This window comes from Danio aesculapii, chromosome 2 (genome assembly GCF_903798145.1).
Source record: "Danio aesculapii chromosome 2, fDanAes4.1, whole genome shotgun sequence".
In the NCBI taxonomy this organism is placed as follows: Eukaryota; Metazoa; Chordata; class Actinopteri; order Cypriniformes; family Danionidae; genus Danio; species Danio aesculapii.
The window spans coordinates 37,075,015-37,087,962 of record NC_079436.1 but is presented as its reverse complement, the minus strand read 5'-3'; the positions used below and the strand labels follow the sequence as shown (position 1 = coordinate 37,087,962).

General features: G+C 37.8%; 1 protein-coding gene across 1 annotated transcript in view; it reads left to right on the top strand.

The window, feature by feature from the left end:
• The window catches only part of skila (SKI-like proto-oncogene a), a 50,196-nt gene extending 39,281 nt beyond the window's left edge, over nt 1-10,915 (top strand). Inside the window, 4 exon segments of the mRNA XM_056478502.1 lie at nt 1,370-1,632; nt 3,946-4,167; nt 8,991-9,033; nt 9,036-10,915. Of these exon segments, the coding sequence (XP_056334477.1) occupies nt 1,370-1,632; nt 3,946-4,167; nt 8,991-9,033; nt 9,036-9,232 (725 nt within the window). The 3' untranslated portion in view covers nt 9,233-10,915.
• The last annotated feature ends 2,033 nt before the right edge of the window (nt 10,916-12,948 follow it).

Below are 12,948 nucleotides of genomic sequence, written 5' to 3'. Positions count from 1 at the left end.
TTTCTTCCTTCACCATCTGCACTTGTTCTCCATCCTGTCTCCCATCTTTCATGTCTTGTTTTCCTATAGGACTCGATCTATTCTTCTGTTCTTTCTCTATCCAGGCTTTTCCCTGTCTCTCTTTCTCATACTGTTCTCTTTTCTGGCTCCCCCTTTCTCCCACTCTCCATCAAAATCTGTCTATCTCTCTTTTTTACAAGTATCTGTTTTCTATCCAGATACCTTCTGTCTCTGTTTCTTTACCCCCCCCCCCCTCTATTCTGTGTACCCGTTCTCCATTCTGGCTCCCTTCTTTTTCCTTCAGTCTGTCTCACTTTCTTCTACATTTCTATTCTCTATCCAATCACGTTTTTTTCTGTCTTCCTTCATCCATCTCTCTTTTTCACACTTATTATTTTTCTTTTTTGTACCCGTTCTCCATTCTGGCTCCCCTCTCTCCCCCTTCAGTCTTACACTTTCCTCTGGATTTCCATTCTCTATCCAATCACTCTTTTTTCTCTCTTCCTTCGTGCATCTCTCTTTTTTTGTACCAATCTCCAATCTGGCTCCCCTCTTTCCTTCTTCAGTCTGTCTCACTTTCTTCTACATTTCCATTCTCGATCCAATCACTCTTTCTTTTCTGTCTTCCTTTATCTGTCTTTCTTTTATCCCCATCATTATATCTCTCTTTTTGTACTCAATCTCCATTCTGGCTCCCCACTTTCCCCCCTTCAGTCTCTTACTTTCTTCTGTTTCTCGATCCAGGCATCCTTTTTTCTGTCTTGCTTCATCCATCTCTTATTTTCCCCTCTTATTATATAAATTTTTGTTGTACCCAATCTCCATTCCGGCTCCCCCATCTCTTATTTCTCTTTCTTCCACGTTGACGTTCTCCATCCTGGCGTTTCTGGTTCTCCATCTCTGACTCATTGCTGTGAGTGTGACAGACAGGTCTTAGTCACAGTAGAGGCCAGCAGCAGAGCGAGACTGTTATTCAGCTCTGCAGTGGCAGACCTGCAGCCTGCCTGTCCTACATTTAAATGAGCTGCATCTCGCACACACACACTCTCTCTCCCCCTCAATCCCTCTGGACTCCCGTATTGCTCATCTAAACACACACGCTAGACTGCTGCGGTTTCCCTGGTGCAGGTGATTTGTATGTTGAGCGTCAACAGCGTTAAAAAATACTTCAGATTGAGAAATTCTTCATCCTCCACATGCCGCACGTTTCTGTGTCATACTTTCAGCGCTTCCCCTCTATGCTGACCTTCAAAGAGAGACACCCACAGAGAATTAGTCACACAGACTGTCAGCATATGACAGCTAAGGTGTGTGTGTGTGTGTGTTTGATCACGTGAGTGTGGTTAACTCTTTCTTCCTTTTCCCTCAGATCTTCCTGCATCTCCTTCCTCCACTGCAGAGGAGGCCAAATCCCACCACACGGGCGAAGCACACGAGCGCCGCCAACCTCCTCCGCCGGTCGCCATGGAGACCAGCCCGGGTGGCAAGCAACACGCCCCCATTTCCACGGCGGGCAAAGACAGCGGCGCAGAGGATGACAAGGACAGGATCATGCTGGAGATCGTGCAGATGTACCGGCGGCAGCAAGAGAAGCTCAATTCCACGCTTCAGAAACAGCTGCAGCTAGAGATGGTGAGGAAGTTCAATTAGATGAATCATCCCTACTGGAGACGCACTGGCTCTGTTATAAACTCTAATGAGCTGCCTTACTGTCTGCTGTCTACATAGGCAGCTACCTTCTAAGTTAGCATCATGACTAACAGGCTTCTCACCTAATGATTATGGTTGATTACACTCAAGCACAATGCATCTAATAAGTAGGGCCAGACAGAATCTGCGGATGTTTTTTGCTGATTCTGCAGAGAATTTTGTGAAAAATCTGCGGATTTCTGCAGAATTATTGTGGGAGTATAGTAACTTAAAACAATATATGTAATAAAAAATAATAGCTTTAACTTTTATTTAATGTTTACAATGTAAATCCATCTAGATCCACTTATTCGGTAAACAAAGTCACACATATAATATATCTACTAAAAGACAGAAAATATTACTTTAAAAACTGTATTGTAAATAAATTAAATGAACACTTTCATAGTCAATAATATTACTGAAATTAATTTAAACTGAATATAAATTTACACACATTCACTATGTTTCGATCGATCGGCCAAAGATCGGTATGGGCCTATAATCACATTTCATGTCTCGATCAGTACTCGCTGATCTAGCCAATCTCATGAACTGATCGCAAGTGTTTTTTTACGAGTTTACAACCCAGGTTATACATCCACAGCACTACAACATGTGCTCAGTGTTTCCAAATTGCATTGTCAGTCATTTTTATTACCATTTTTTTCTGTCTGCTTTATCTATTATTTTTTGTAAAGCTGCGTCTGACCATTACATGTATGCAACATTCTTAATTTATTCTCTTAGGTAAGATGAGATCTCATACATAGAAGGAAATGTGCTTATTCAATGGCAAAGTTAAATAAAGCTTGAAGCATCAGAATCGGTACTTGGTATCGGCTGATTAAAATAACAAGGAATTGGTACTCAGTATCTGCTGCAAAAATCCTGATCGAAGCATCCCTAACATTTACACAGGTAAATAAATAGACTTAATGATTGACTTAATAATTGCATGAAGATTTCGTGTGGGCCTACTAATAAGGTGTTTAAAAAGCTAATTATCAGATATATAGTAAAATATGTGTAAAAAATTGTTTAAATTCTATATATTTCTTTAGGGAAAAAGCTTAAATTATAATGTCACCTTGCAATTGGTTTTCTTCTTAAAAAAAAAATCACGAAGTGTACAGTACAAAATATGCTAAACATGATGCACTGAATGTCAGGGAAACAGACACACTAAAGTGACTATGGGAATAGAGTGGTAAAGGATAATACAAATAGTAATACAAGACTGTCATTCATTCATTCACCTTTGGCTTAGTCCCTTATTTTATCAGGGGTTACCACAGCAGAATTAACCACCGACTTATCCAGCATATGTTTTACGCAGCGGATGACCTTTCAGCTTCAACCCAGTACTGGGAAACACCCATACACTCTCACACACATGGACTACGGCCAATTTAGTTTATTCAATTTACATATAGCTCATGTCTTTAGACTGTGAGGGAAACAGTGTTATTTGCCAAACCCAGGTGTTTATATTTTTATTTCGTTTATGGTACATATCTTTCTCTGTTCACAATTAGAGAAATGAAAGATAGATCCTTATAAACTATTTCTTTTTGTTACAAACTCAGACTATTAAATAGTTTGACAGCAATACAAAATTAAAAAGCTGATTAATGCTTAAAAAGGCCTAAATGAAACCGATATTACTTCAGTGCGTTTATTTTAATACATTTTATATTTATGTAAGTGTTTTATATATTACTTTGACACGATTGAGTTTGAAAAGGAAAGTACCCTCAAGCAACTCTTCTGCTTCAAATTTGACATGTGAAATTACATATGGTAAAAATCTTGAGCTTCATAAGCACAAATGATGCATGGCAAAAACAATCAATTTTCATCTGTACCCTATTTTAATACATGTATGCAAAATTCTTGCTGCCATTTTGAATGAAAATGCTCATTAAGCTTGGCATATTGCTTCGAGGATTGTATCATACTCAATGATACAAGCAGTTCTGCCCTAGATTTTAGCCTGTACGAGGCAGTGTGATTTTGTGTCGGACGCATGCATATGATACCTAAAACACTCCCCTCTAATAGGCAGTTTGTCGAGGTTGGAACAGAGCCATAGTTGTTTTTTATTTATTATCATAAAAGATCTTTTATGAAAGTGAGAAAGGCCTTGTTATAGCATGAGTACAGGAGTATGTTCCAGTAGAGCCTGGACTTGTCCACTGCAGACCCGTAAGCTCTGGCACAGATAGTTTGACGCATGTCATGTTGTGTGTGCAGGAGCTGGAGGCAGTGCGTGGGGGCGAGGCGGCCCGGCTCAGGGAGTTGTCTGCGGAGCAGCTGGAGCTGCAGAACGAGCTGGAGGCGGTGCACACTGAGCATGCTCAGAGACTGGGGGAGGTGCGGCAGGAGCAGAGGCAGCTGGAGCACCGGCTCGAGCAGCTCAAACAGCAGAGCTGCGCCTGCCAGCCTAAAGAGCAGGAGGCACAGTACAATGCGCAGGTAAATGCATATCTGAGCATGCTCGAAAGCACTATGTGATGCAACAACTACAACAACAAAAACTATACCCAGTGTGAATTATCCCTGCACCCGGTGGAATACGATGCATGTATCAGCACAGCTCATCTGTGTGGGAGTGATTCAGTTATTTGTAGAGAGATACGCATGCACACTAAAGTGGACAGCCTGGATGACTTGCACAGTGGGCCTGATTTCTGCATTTCAGTCATCAACTAGGTCAAGTGGCTCACAAATGTTTAAAACAAATAAACAGTATAAAGGGCAGTTCACACCTTGCTGACAGACAGCACCAGACACTTTGTCGAAGCACTGTGTCAGAGGGTTGCCCATTGAATATGCTGAATCTGCACTTATCAGGTTGTAGGAGAAGTGATGTGTTTCTGGTAGTCATCTATGTTTGTTGTTGTCTTTCGGTGGGGTGTGAATTGACATTCATCATATCAGATAATACCACCTAATAGTAGCCTATTAATCACATAATAACACCTAATAGTAGCCTATTAATCACTACTGATATTAGCACACAGCGCAATTTGAAATCGAAATAAAATCTAAATAAGATTTGCATATTTTAATAATATTTAGGTTATTACAGAATTGTGTTTGAGGCCTTTACTAAACACTTATTTTGTATTTTATGTTTTTTTAATTAATGCATTGCAAACACGTAAGTAATACTACATTGGAAGCAAATGATTCCTGAACTGTGCATTTAATGTTACAAAATATTTTGATTTTAATAATCAGACATCATCAGATCCGTGGTGCTATTGATGATAAAATGTCTGGAAATTGTCAGTTTCAACTTCAGCCAGAAATCATTTTGATAGTTTACATGAAGTACTTAAAGATGAGAAATGTTGCCTTCGCAACTAGCTGAATTATATTTTAAACAATGAAAATGTTATATAGTAATATTGATTAAAAAAAGTAGGTATCAGCATTTAAAATGACCCAATTTTAATAGAAATGTTGGTCCCACTTTATATTAAGTGTCCTTAACTACTTTGTACTTGCATTAAAAAAAATACAATGTACTTACTGTGTTCATAATGTATTTGAGAACACTTGTGGTGCTCTTGAGTTGGGATAGGGATAGGGTTATGGACAGGTTTGGTGGTATGGGTAGGTTTAGGGTGGGTTAAGGTGTAAGGGATGGTCAACAGTGTATTTACAATGTAATTATAGAGGTTAATTTACAGATGTAATTACATTACAGGTATTTAATCGAGCATAAGTGCACAGTAAGTCCAATGTTAATAAATGTTAATAAATAAAAGCTAAACACTGCATCGGATATGAAATCGCTGAAAGCAGTGACTTAGTTCACAAAATGTGTCGGATGTAAATTAATGAACTGCTCCGATACTTTTAAAGTTAATTCGGTCTTCTGAGCAAACTATGCCTCAAGGGCAGCTGACCCATTTCTTGAATTTTCAGGTTTTTCTTGCTTGTGTTCTGAGCTCATCATTCAGTTGAGTGGACAAGTTCAAATGAATTGCGACCTAGGGGGGGTAAACTAATAGCTATTACCACACTTCCTTGTTTTATTGATTATTCAATTCAATTCATGTCTATTTCTATAGCGCTTTTACAGTGTAGATTGTGTCAAAGCAGCTTAACATAGAAGTTCTAGTAAATTGAAACGGTTTCAGTCCAGTTTTCAGAGTAGAAGTTCAGTTCAGTGGTTTAATTTTCACTGCTGAAAGTCCAAACACTGAAGAGCAAATCCATCAATGCGCAGCTCCACAAGTCCCAAACCAAGCAAGCCAGTGGTGACAGCGGCGAGGAATAAAACTTCACAAATTGACAAAAGTATAGGAAAAACATATTATACTCATATTGCAGACATTTTGGAATTACAGGTTTTTGAAAATGTTGTTTAAATATGTAAATGAGGCATTATTTAGACCTAATATGCACTTGTTTGCACACATTTCTAGCACAAAAATTTTGTTATTGGTTGACGTCAGCTTCAAAATAATTTCTTTTTCTTTTTTTGACATCAGTCAAAGGTTTTTAAGGAGGCGTGGTTGGGTGTATTTTCCACTCCATAATTCTGAATACTGTCAACAGCCAGAAAACAAATGCTGTATATGATCAGGCTAGATTTGTATGAACAAATACCTCTATAAAAACCTACAAAATAGTAAGTTTAGAGTAAGTAAGTGCTGCTGAAGTGTACATTGATGTCTCAATAAAGGAGAAAAAAAATTTAGGGAAAAAAATAACCCATAAATCAGGGGTGTCCAAACTTGGTCCTGGAGGGCTGGTGTCCTAAAGAGTTTAGATGCGTCCCAAATTGCATACTTATGCACTATTCTACGCCATTTTGTAGTGTAAATAGTGTAAGAAGTGCGTTCACACTGAAAACTCTAAAAATAATAAGTGCGCTTTAATTACCCGGATGATGCACTCACTCAGCCAATAAAATGAAGTGTTAAATGATGGACACTTCACACACTCAACGAACACGTAGTGGAAGGGGCGGAGCTATCGGGCACAGATGTTGGAGAACTATATTTATTTTGGATGGTGAAAGCAAGATTTTCCTTTGAGAGTGATTATAGCGCCTCCTGATGGTGAATGTGGTTATACTCATGGCAGGTATTATTTGGTAGTTTGGTCATTTATTTCACTGATTTGGCAACCGTCAAACATCATCAGGGAAACGGTTTGAATTTCCGCTTAGTAAAAAAACAGTGCTCCATTTGGGACAAAACTACATACCTATACTACATATACTGTGCTGTTAAGTGTGTAAGTGCATAAGTATATAGTGCGTAAGTGTATAGTGTGCCATTTGAGATGCAGCTTTCTCCAAGTCTCCAACTTGCTTCAACACACCTACCAGGAAGTTTCTAGTACATCTAGTTAGAGCAGGGTTGGAGCTAAACTCTACTGGACACCGGCCCTCCAGGACTGAGTTTGCACCATAGACTGTAAAATATATGGACGGAGCATCCGTGACGTCACCCATAGGTTTCTGAACACTGCAAAAGAAGCTACAAGTAGGCGCGGCCAACCGTCGCCATTTTGTTCGCGCGTCATCGCACACACGGCGGGATACCAAACAAGGGCAAAGAGGCGGAGAGTGGGCGGAGCTACAGACGCCTGCTGGCACTTTGCTTCGACCTGGCAGACAGACTTTACTTTGGGAGAAACGCTTGATACTTTATTACCTGCAACTCGTTTGTGTTCGGACCACATGTGCTCGGCTGTACACTATATCAATAAAGTGTTTAGACTTTTAAAAACACTGTAGTAATACAGTGAGCCACTAAACATTGTTCTTATGACGTTTTTCTACAGGAGGAAAACGCGAATTACTTCCAAACACTTCAATTATAGTGTGTGTTAGTAAATGCAAGACTATTGATGAACTCCACCATAACACTGTATGATAATGCTTCAGATGACCGTTCTAGAGCCTACAGCTAATCAATCTGTCACATTCTGGAGTGCTTTACGGGTCTAAAGAAAAATATTAATGATAAATGATCTTAAATAAAACAAATACATTTATAGAGATGGTATACAAGTATTTAACTTTACTCGCATGGGAAACGAGGCCACGTGAATGGTTTGTGAGCACAATAAAGTGCACACAGCATCCCATATCATCTGATAATTGTAAGAAATAAGTCCAAAATGCAGCTGACTGTGTAAAGCCACATAAAACAAAACAAAAATACGATGAATATGCCGAGATCAGTGGTTAATCTGCCGGATTCAGCTGAGGTGAAGAGACGGCGACCAGCGAGACCTAGCTGTCACTCAAGTGGCCACGCCCTTAATTATGCAAACTTAATATAACCTAAAATAAAGGAAATGGATGAGTTAAAAAAAAAAATTCACCCCCCTCACAGTTGTCATGGAGGGTAATAATAGCTATATGAACCAAAATCGTTCTTTGTACCAGGCTGTAAACACATTTTCTTCTGCTGTAAAGTTGGCCATTCTAACAGTGGGCTCAATTGCAACTTGCTCTATTATGGAGCCAGGACTAGCGGAATTTTGATGAATTGCAGTTTCAGTTACTTCCGTATTGGCTTCCCGAGAGAGAGCGGGAGGTTGCCGCTTGGTTTGCACACATCTGCCTTAAATAAATGTGCTGGTAATTGAAATCTACAGAAACGCATTAAGTGAAATACGCAACACTTAACCCTCGTGTGCACCCCTGTACTCTGGGCTGATTTTGAGTATTAAATTGCCCACAGCGTTCTCTGTGTTGCAGTAAATAGAATGATTTTTGGTGACCACTCTTAATTTGACACAAAGGTTCAAATACTCAAGGATACACTCTGCAAACTGACTATCCTTACATTATGTTAGTGGCCTTTTTTTGCCCCATTGACCCTTATTATTACACCATAGTAGTATGTATTCTTGATTGTTGGTGGTTTTCCCTGTTGGGAAGAGGTATGATTTGTCATTTTTACTGTTGATCATCAGTTGCAGTGCAAAACAAATGCAGTTTCTGGCTTTTATGTTGAGTATAGTGTGTGTGAGAGAGACCTTTGCACACTTATCTTGATGCGTCTGATGAGATCAAAATAAGCAGCTCAGCTCTCTGAGCATAGTAAGTGTATTTATGCGCACACACTATAATTTGTCGTTATACTCCACAGAACTCCATATAAAAGCCAGAAACATTTTTGCACTGGCCTTTCTAAAGGGTTAATGCTGCCAGTTGATGATTGTTACAACCTCTTTGATGTTAGTCTAGGGTAAAAGGTTTAGGTTTGAAGTGTTGTAATCATTTCTAACCCCTCTCTCTTTCTCTGTGTGTGTGTGTTCAGCTGTGTGAGCTGCGGTGTCGTCTGGAGCAGGCCGAGCGGACGCGCCAGAGCTGCAGGAGGAGCTCTGCAGAGAGCGAGAGGCCAGAGAGAAGCTGGAGCTGATGATCGCTCAGCTTCAGCAGCAGATGAGCCGCTCCGCCACCAAAGGCACCAACAGCCCCGCCCAGCCTCCGACCCCCTCCGCCAGCCCTCAATCCCAGCATTCACCCTGTTCACCAATCCCTGAGGTAACCTCCGGATAAACCCCACACTTCAGGAACACGCAGAGCCCTACACAAAACACAAGACAACAGCTCTGCTGAAAAAGAGCAGCTCTCCCATCACGACCATCGCACCGAGACTCAACTTTTGTGTTTAATTTAAAGACTCTTCGTGTCGCCCGGCCTGCAACCAGACGTTTAGTGTTTTTTGGATGTACATGTTTGTTCTAATTTATAGTCGTGCTAAGGGGCTGATGGGATGCAGGAGGCATTTTTTTTTTCGTTTGTAGGACTTCTTGCCTCCTGTGGAGTTGCTCGAGTGTTTCTTTTTTCCTGTCCCGGCTCTTTGCAACAGGAAATGACACTGACACTCACTAAAATACTACCTGTCACGCGGAATCCCAGGATGCCGAGCGACAAAGACGCCAATGCCCTGCAGCAGCAAGAAAACCATGCGGATGTTTACTTTTTTATTTTAATTCTGTGTATTGGTTATTTCATCCAGAATAATGGGAGAACGTGTTTTGTTTCTTCTTCTTAAAATATTATTTAGTCATTTTACTTTATAGACAGGCGTCCCTTACTAAAGCCCCCCTGGTTTAAGATCATAATCCTCCTCTTTTCCTTTGCGCTTTCTTTCCCAGCCTGCCGTTTGTCTTTTTGGGTCTGGTGTTGATTATGCGTTTCCTGTCTGCGCTGCTGACCCTTTGCAGACTCCTGTAAAACAACAGGTCGCTTCATTCCTATGAGATGCTGAACGCAAAAACACACACGCACACTCGCCCTCTGCTGGAGAACACTATGTATAACAAACAATTTTAACATTTCTTCTATAAAAACATACTTGTATTCATTCCCATGCTACTAGTAATTATTTTTATAAACTAGTATCATTACATTAAGTACTAGTAACTATTCATTAGCTACTGTTTCTCATTATTATTTGTATTTATTTATATAGTAGTGCCTATTCATTAGTTCTTATTAATTAGATGCTAATACTTATTCATTAATAGATGCTTGTAACTTAAATAAACACTAGTACTTGGTTATTAGATACTAATACTGATGCTGGATCGATGCTGGAACTTATTATATATTAATAGAATACTAGTAGTTATTATTTATTATACATTGTCTTCTGAATTTTCTCGTCTTACTTTGACTAGTTTTATTGGACACAGTGGAGTTCAGTTAAATGTTTTACTAGTAAACTGACTTATCTTGCTAATAACATTTTAAGTAAGAACTAGTATCTATTTTATATGCACATGTACTAATCAGTAAGTGCTAGTATTCAGTAAATAAGACCTTGTGTTTGTTTTAATGCAACAAAATCTGGTAAATGCTAGTATGTAAGGATTAAGTACTAGTATCTAGTAGAACTGGTACTAACTACAATTACATGAAAATGTGTACTAGGCACAGCTGTAACATATATTAATCCAAACTGGACAGTTATTTATTTATTGTTTACTAGTAACTAATGAAATAAGTACTTGTGTGTGTATTTTAATAGGTACTAGCATCTAATAAATAAGAACTAGTGTAGAATAAATAAATTCTAGTATGCTGCTAATAACTAAACATTAATATTATAAGCATCTAAAGTATTAGCACTAGTAAATAATCAGTACTAGTATCTAATAAATAAAAACTAATGTGTAATAAATAAATACTAGTATGTTGCTAGTAACTTGATGCTTTTAATATGAATGTTTAAAGTATAAGCACTAGTAAATAAGTACTACTATTTAATAAATATTAACTATGTGTAATAAATAAATAAATACTAGTGTGTTGCTAGTAACTAAACATTTACTAGTGCTCATACTGTAGATGATTATAATATTAATGTTTAGTTACTAGCAACATACTAGTGTTTATTTATTACACATTAGTTCTTATTTATCAGCTACAAGTACCTGTTATTTACTGGTGTTTATACTTTAGTACTTTTATATTACTTATAAAATTAATAAGTACTAGTATCTAATAAATAAATACTAGTATGCTGTTAGTTACTAAACATTGATATTTTAAGCATCTAAAGTATAAACACTAGTAAATAATAGGTACTAGTATCTAATAACTAAGAACTAATGTGTAATAAAATACTAGTATGTTGCAAGTAACTAAATATTAATATTATAAGCATCTGAAGTATAAGAGCTAGTAAATAAGTTTTAGTATCTAATAAATAAGAATTAATGTGTAACCAATAAATACTAGTATGTTGCTAGTAATTAGATGCTTATGATATTAATGTTTAAAATATAAGAACTAGTAAATAATGAGTACTAATATCTAATAAATAAGAACTAATGTGTAATAAATGTTGCTAGTAACTAAATATTAATATTATAAGCATCTGAAGTATAAGAGCTAGTAAATAAGTTTTAGTATCTAATAAATAAGAATTAATGTGTAACCAATAAATCATAGTATGTTGCTAGTAACTAAATGCTTATAATATTAATGTTTAAAGTATTAGCACTAGTAAATAATCAGTACTAGTATCTAATAAATAAGAACTAATGTGTAATAAATAAATACTAGCATGCTGCTGGTAACTAAACATTAATATTATGAGCATATGAAGCACAGGTGCTCAAACTCGGTCCTGGAGGCCAGTATCCTGCATATTTTAGTTCCAACCCCAATAAAACCTGAACTAGCTAATTAAGCTCTTTCTGAATATACTAGAAACTTCCAGGCAGGTGTGTTGAATGAAGAGTTCCAGGACTGAGACTAAAGTATAAGCACTAGTAGATATGTACTTGTAATGAAATAAAAACATTAGAACCCCCCCCAAAAAACGGGTACTAGTAGCATGAAGGAAATAAACACTAGTATGGTTTATAGATTAAATGTAACACTATGAAAAGCTGCCCCACTTGAGGAAGATGTGCAGTTGTGCAAAAGAGCTATCAGGATGTTGCAGATCACACTTTCTATCGTTGCGTCAAAGGAATTAATTGGTTGTAATTGCTAAATAATTGCAGAACAATGTTCTATCTAAACACAGAGCAGACCTTATATTTTGACATCTTCCTAGTGTTAGGATACATCAGGATAGATTAGTGCAGCTCTCGTCTCTTCGTTCATTATTCCGGGTGACTGAACAAACAGGTCTGATGGAGAGAAACAGAGCCAGTCAGGAGGCCAAAGGAGGGACGCTGAGGAATGAATGCGCTCACGTTTGCTCTCTTTGGTTGAGGAGGCTCAGAACGGGGCAGCTGCTTCTGATGCAGTTCTTTAGTTCAATGAGAGTATGTCAACAATTCTAAGCAGAAATTTCTTTCCTTCACGATGTACATATGTCACATCAAACATTCCACTGTGCACAACTCATCAGCCAAGAGACTAAATGTACAGTGCAAAAAGAGTAAAAAAACAACCCGACTTATGTGAATACATCCAGCAATGAAGAAGAATGCATAAAAAAAATTAAGACTATATTGTAAATGAGTGCTTTTTTGCCATTTTGGAACTTTATTCAGAAATTATTTAATGTATTATTAACTAATAAAGATTTATATACACTTTGTACATACGGTAGTCATTAATATATTAACGGAATTCTTATAAATGATAATCTTTCAAGCTTTTTTGATCACACTTGCTAAAAGATGGGTGGTTTAACATTTATTTTTAGTTTATTAGTCTTTTTTTGGGCCTGAAGAGTGGTTGTTGCTGAAGGTGGTGTAGTAGGTGGTCTCTCAAACAGCGACGTTTGCTTGTCCAGTGCCTCATTT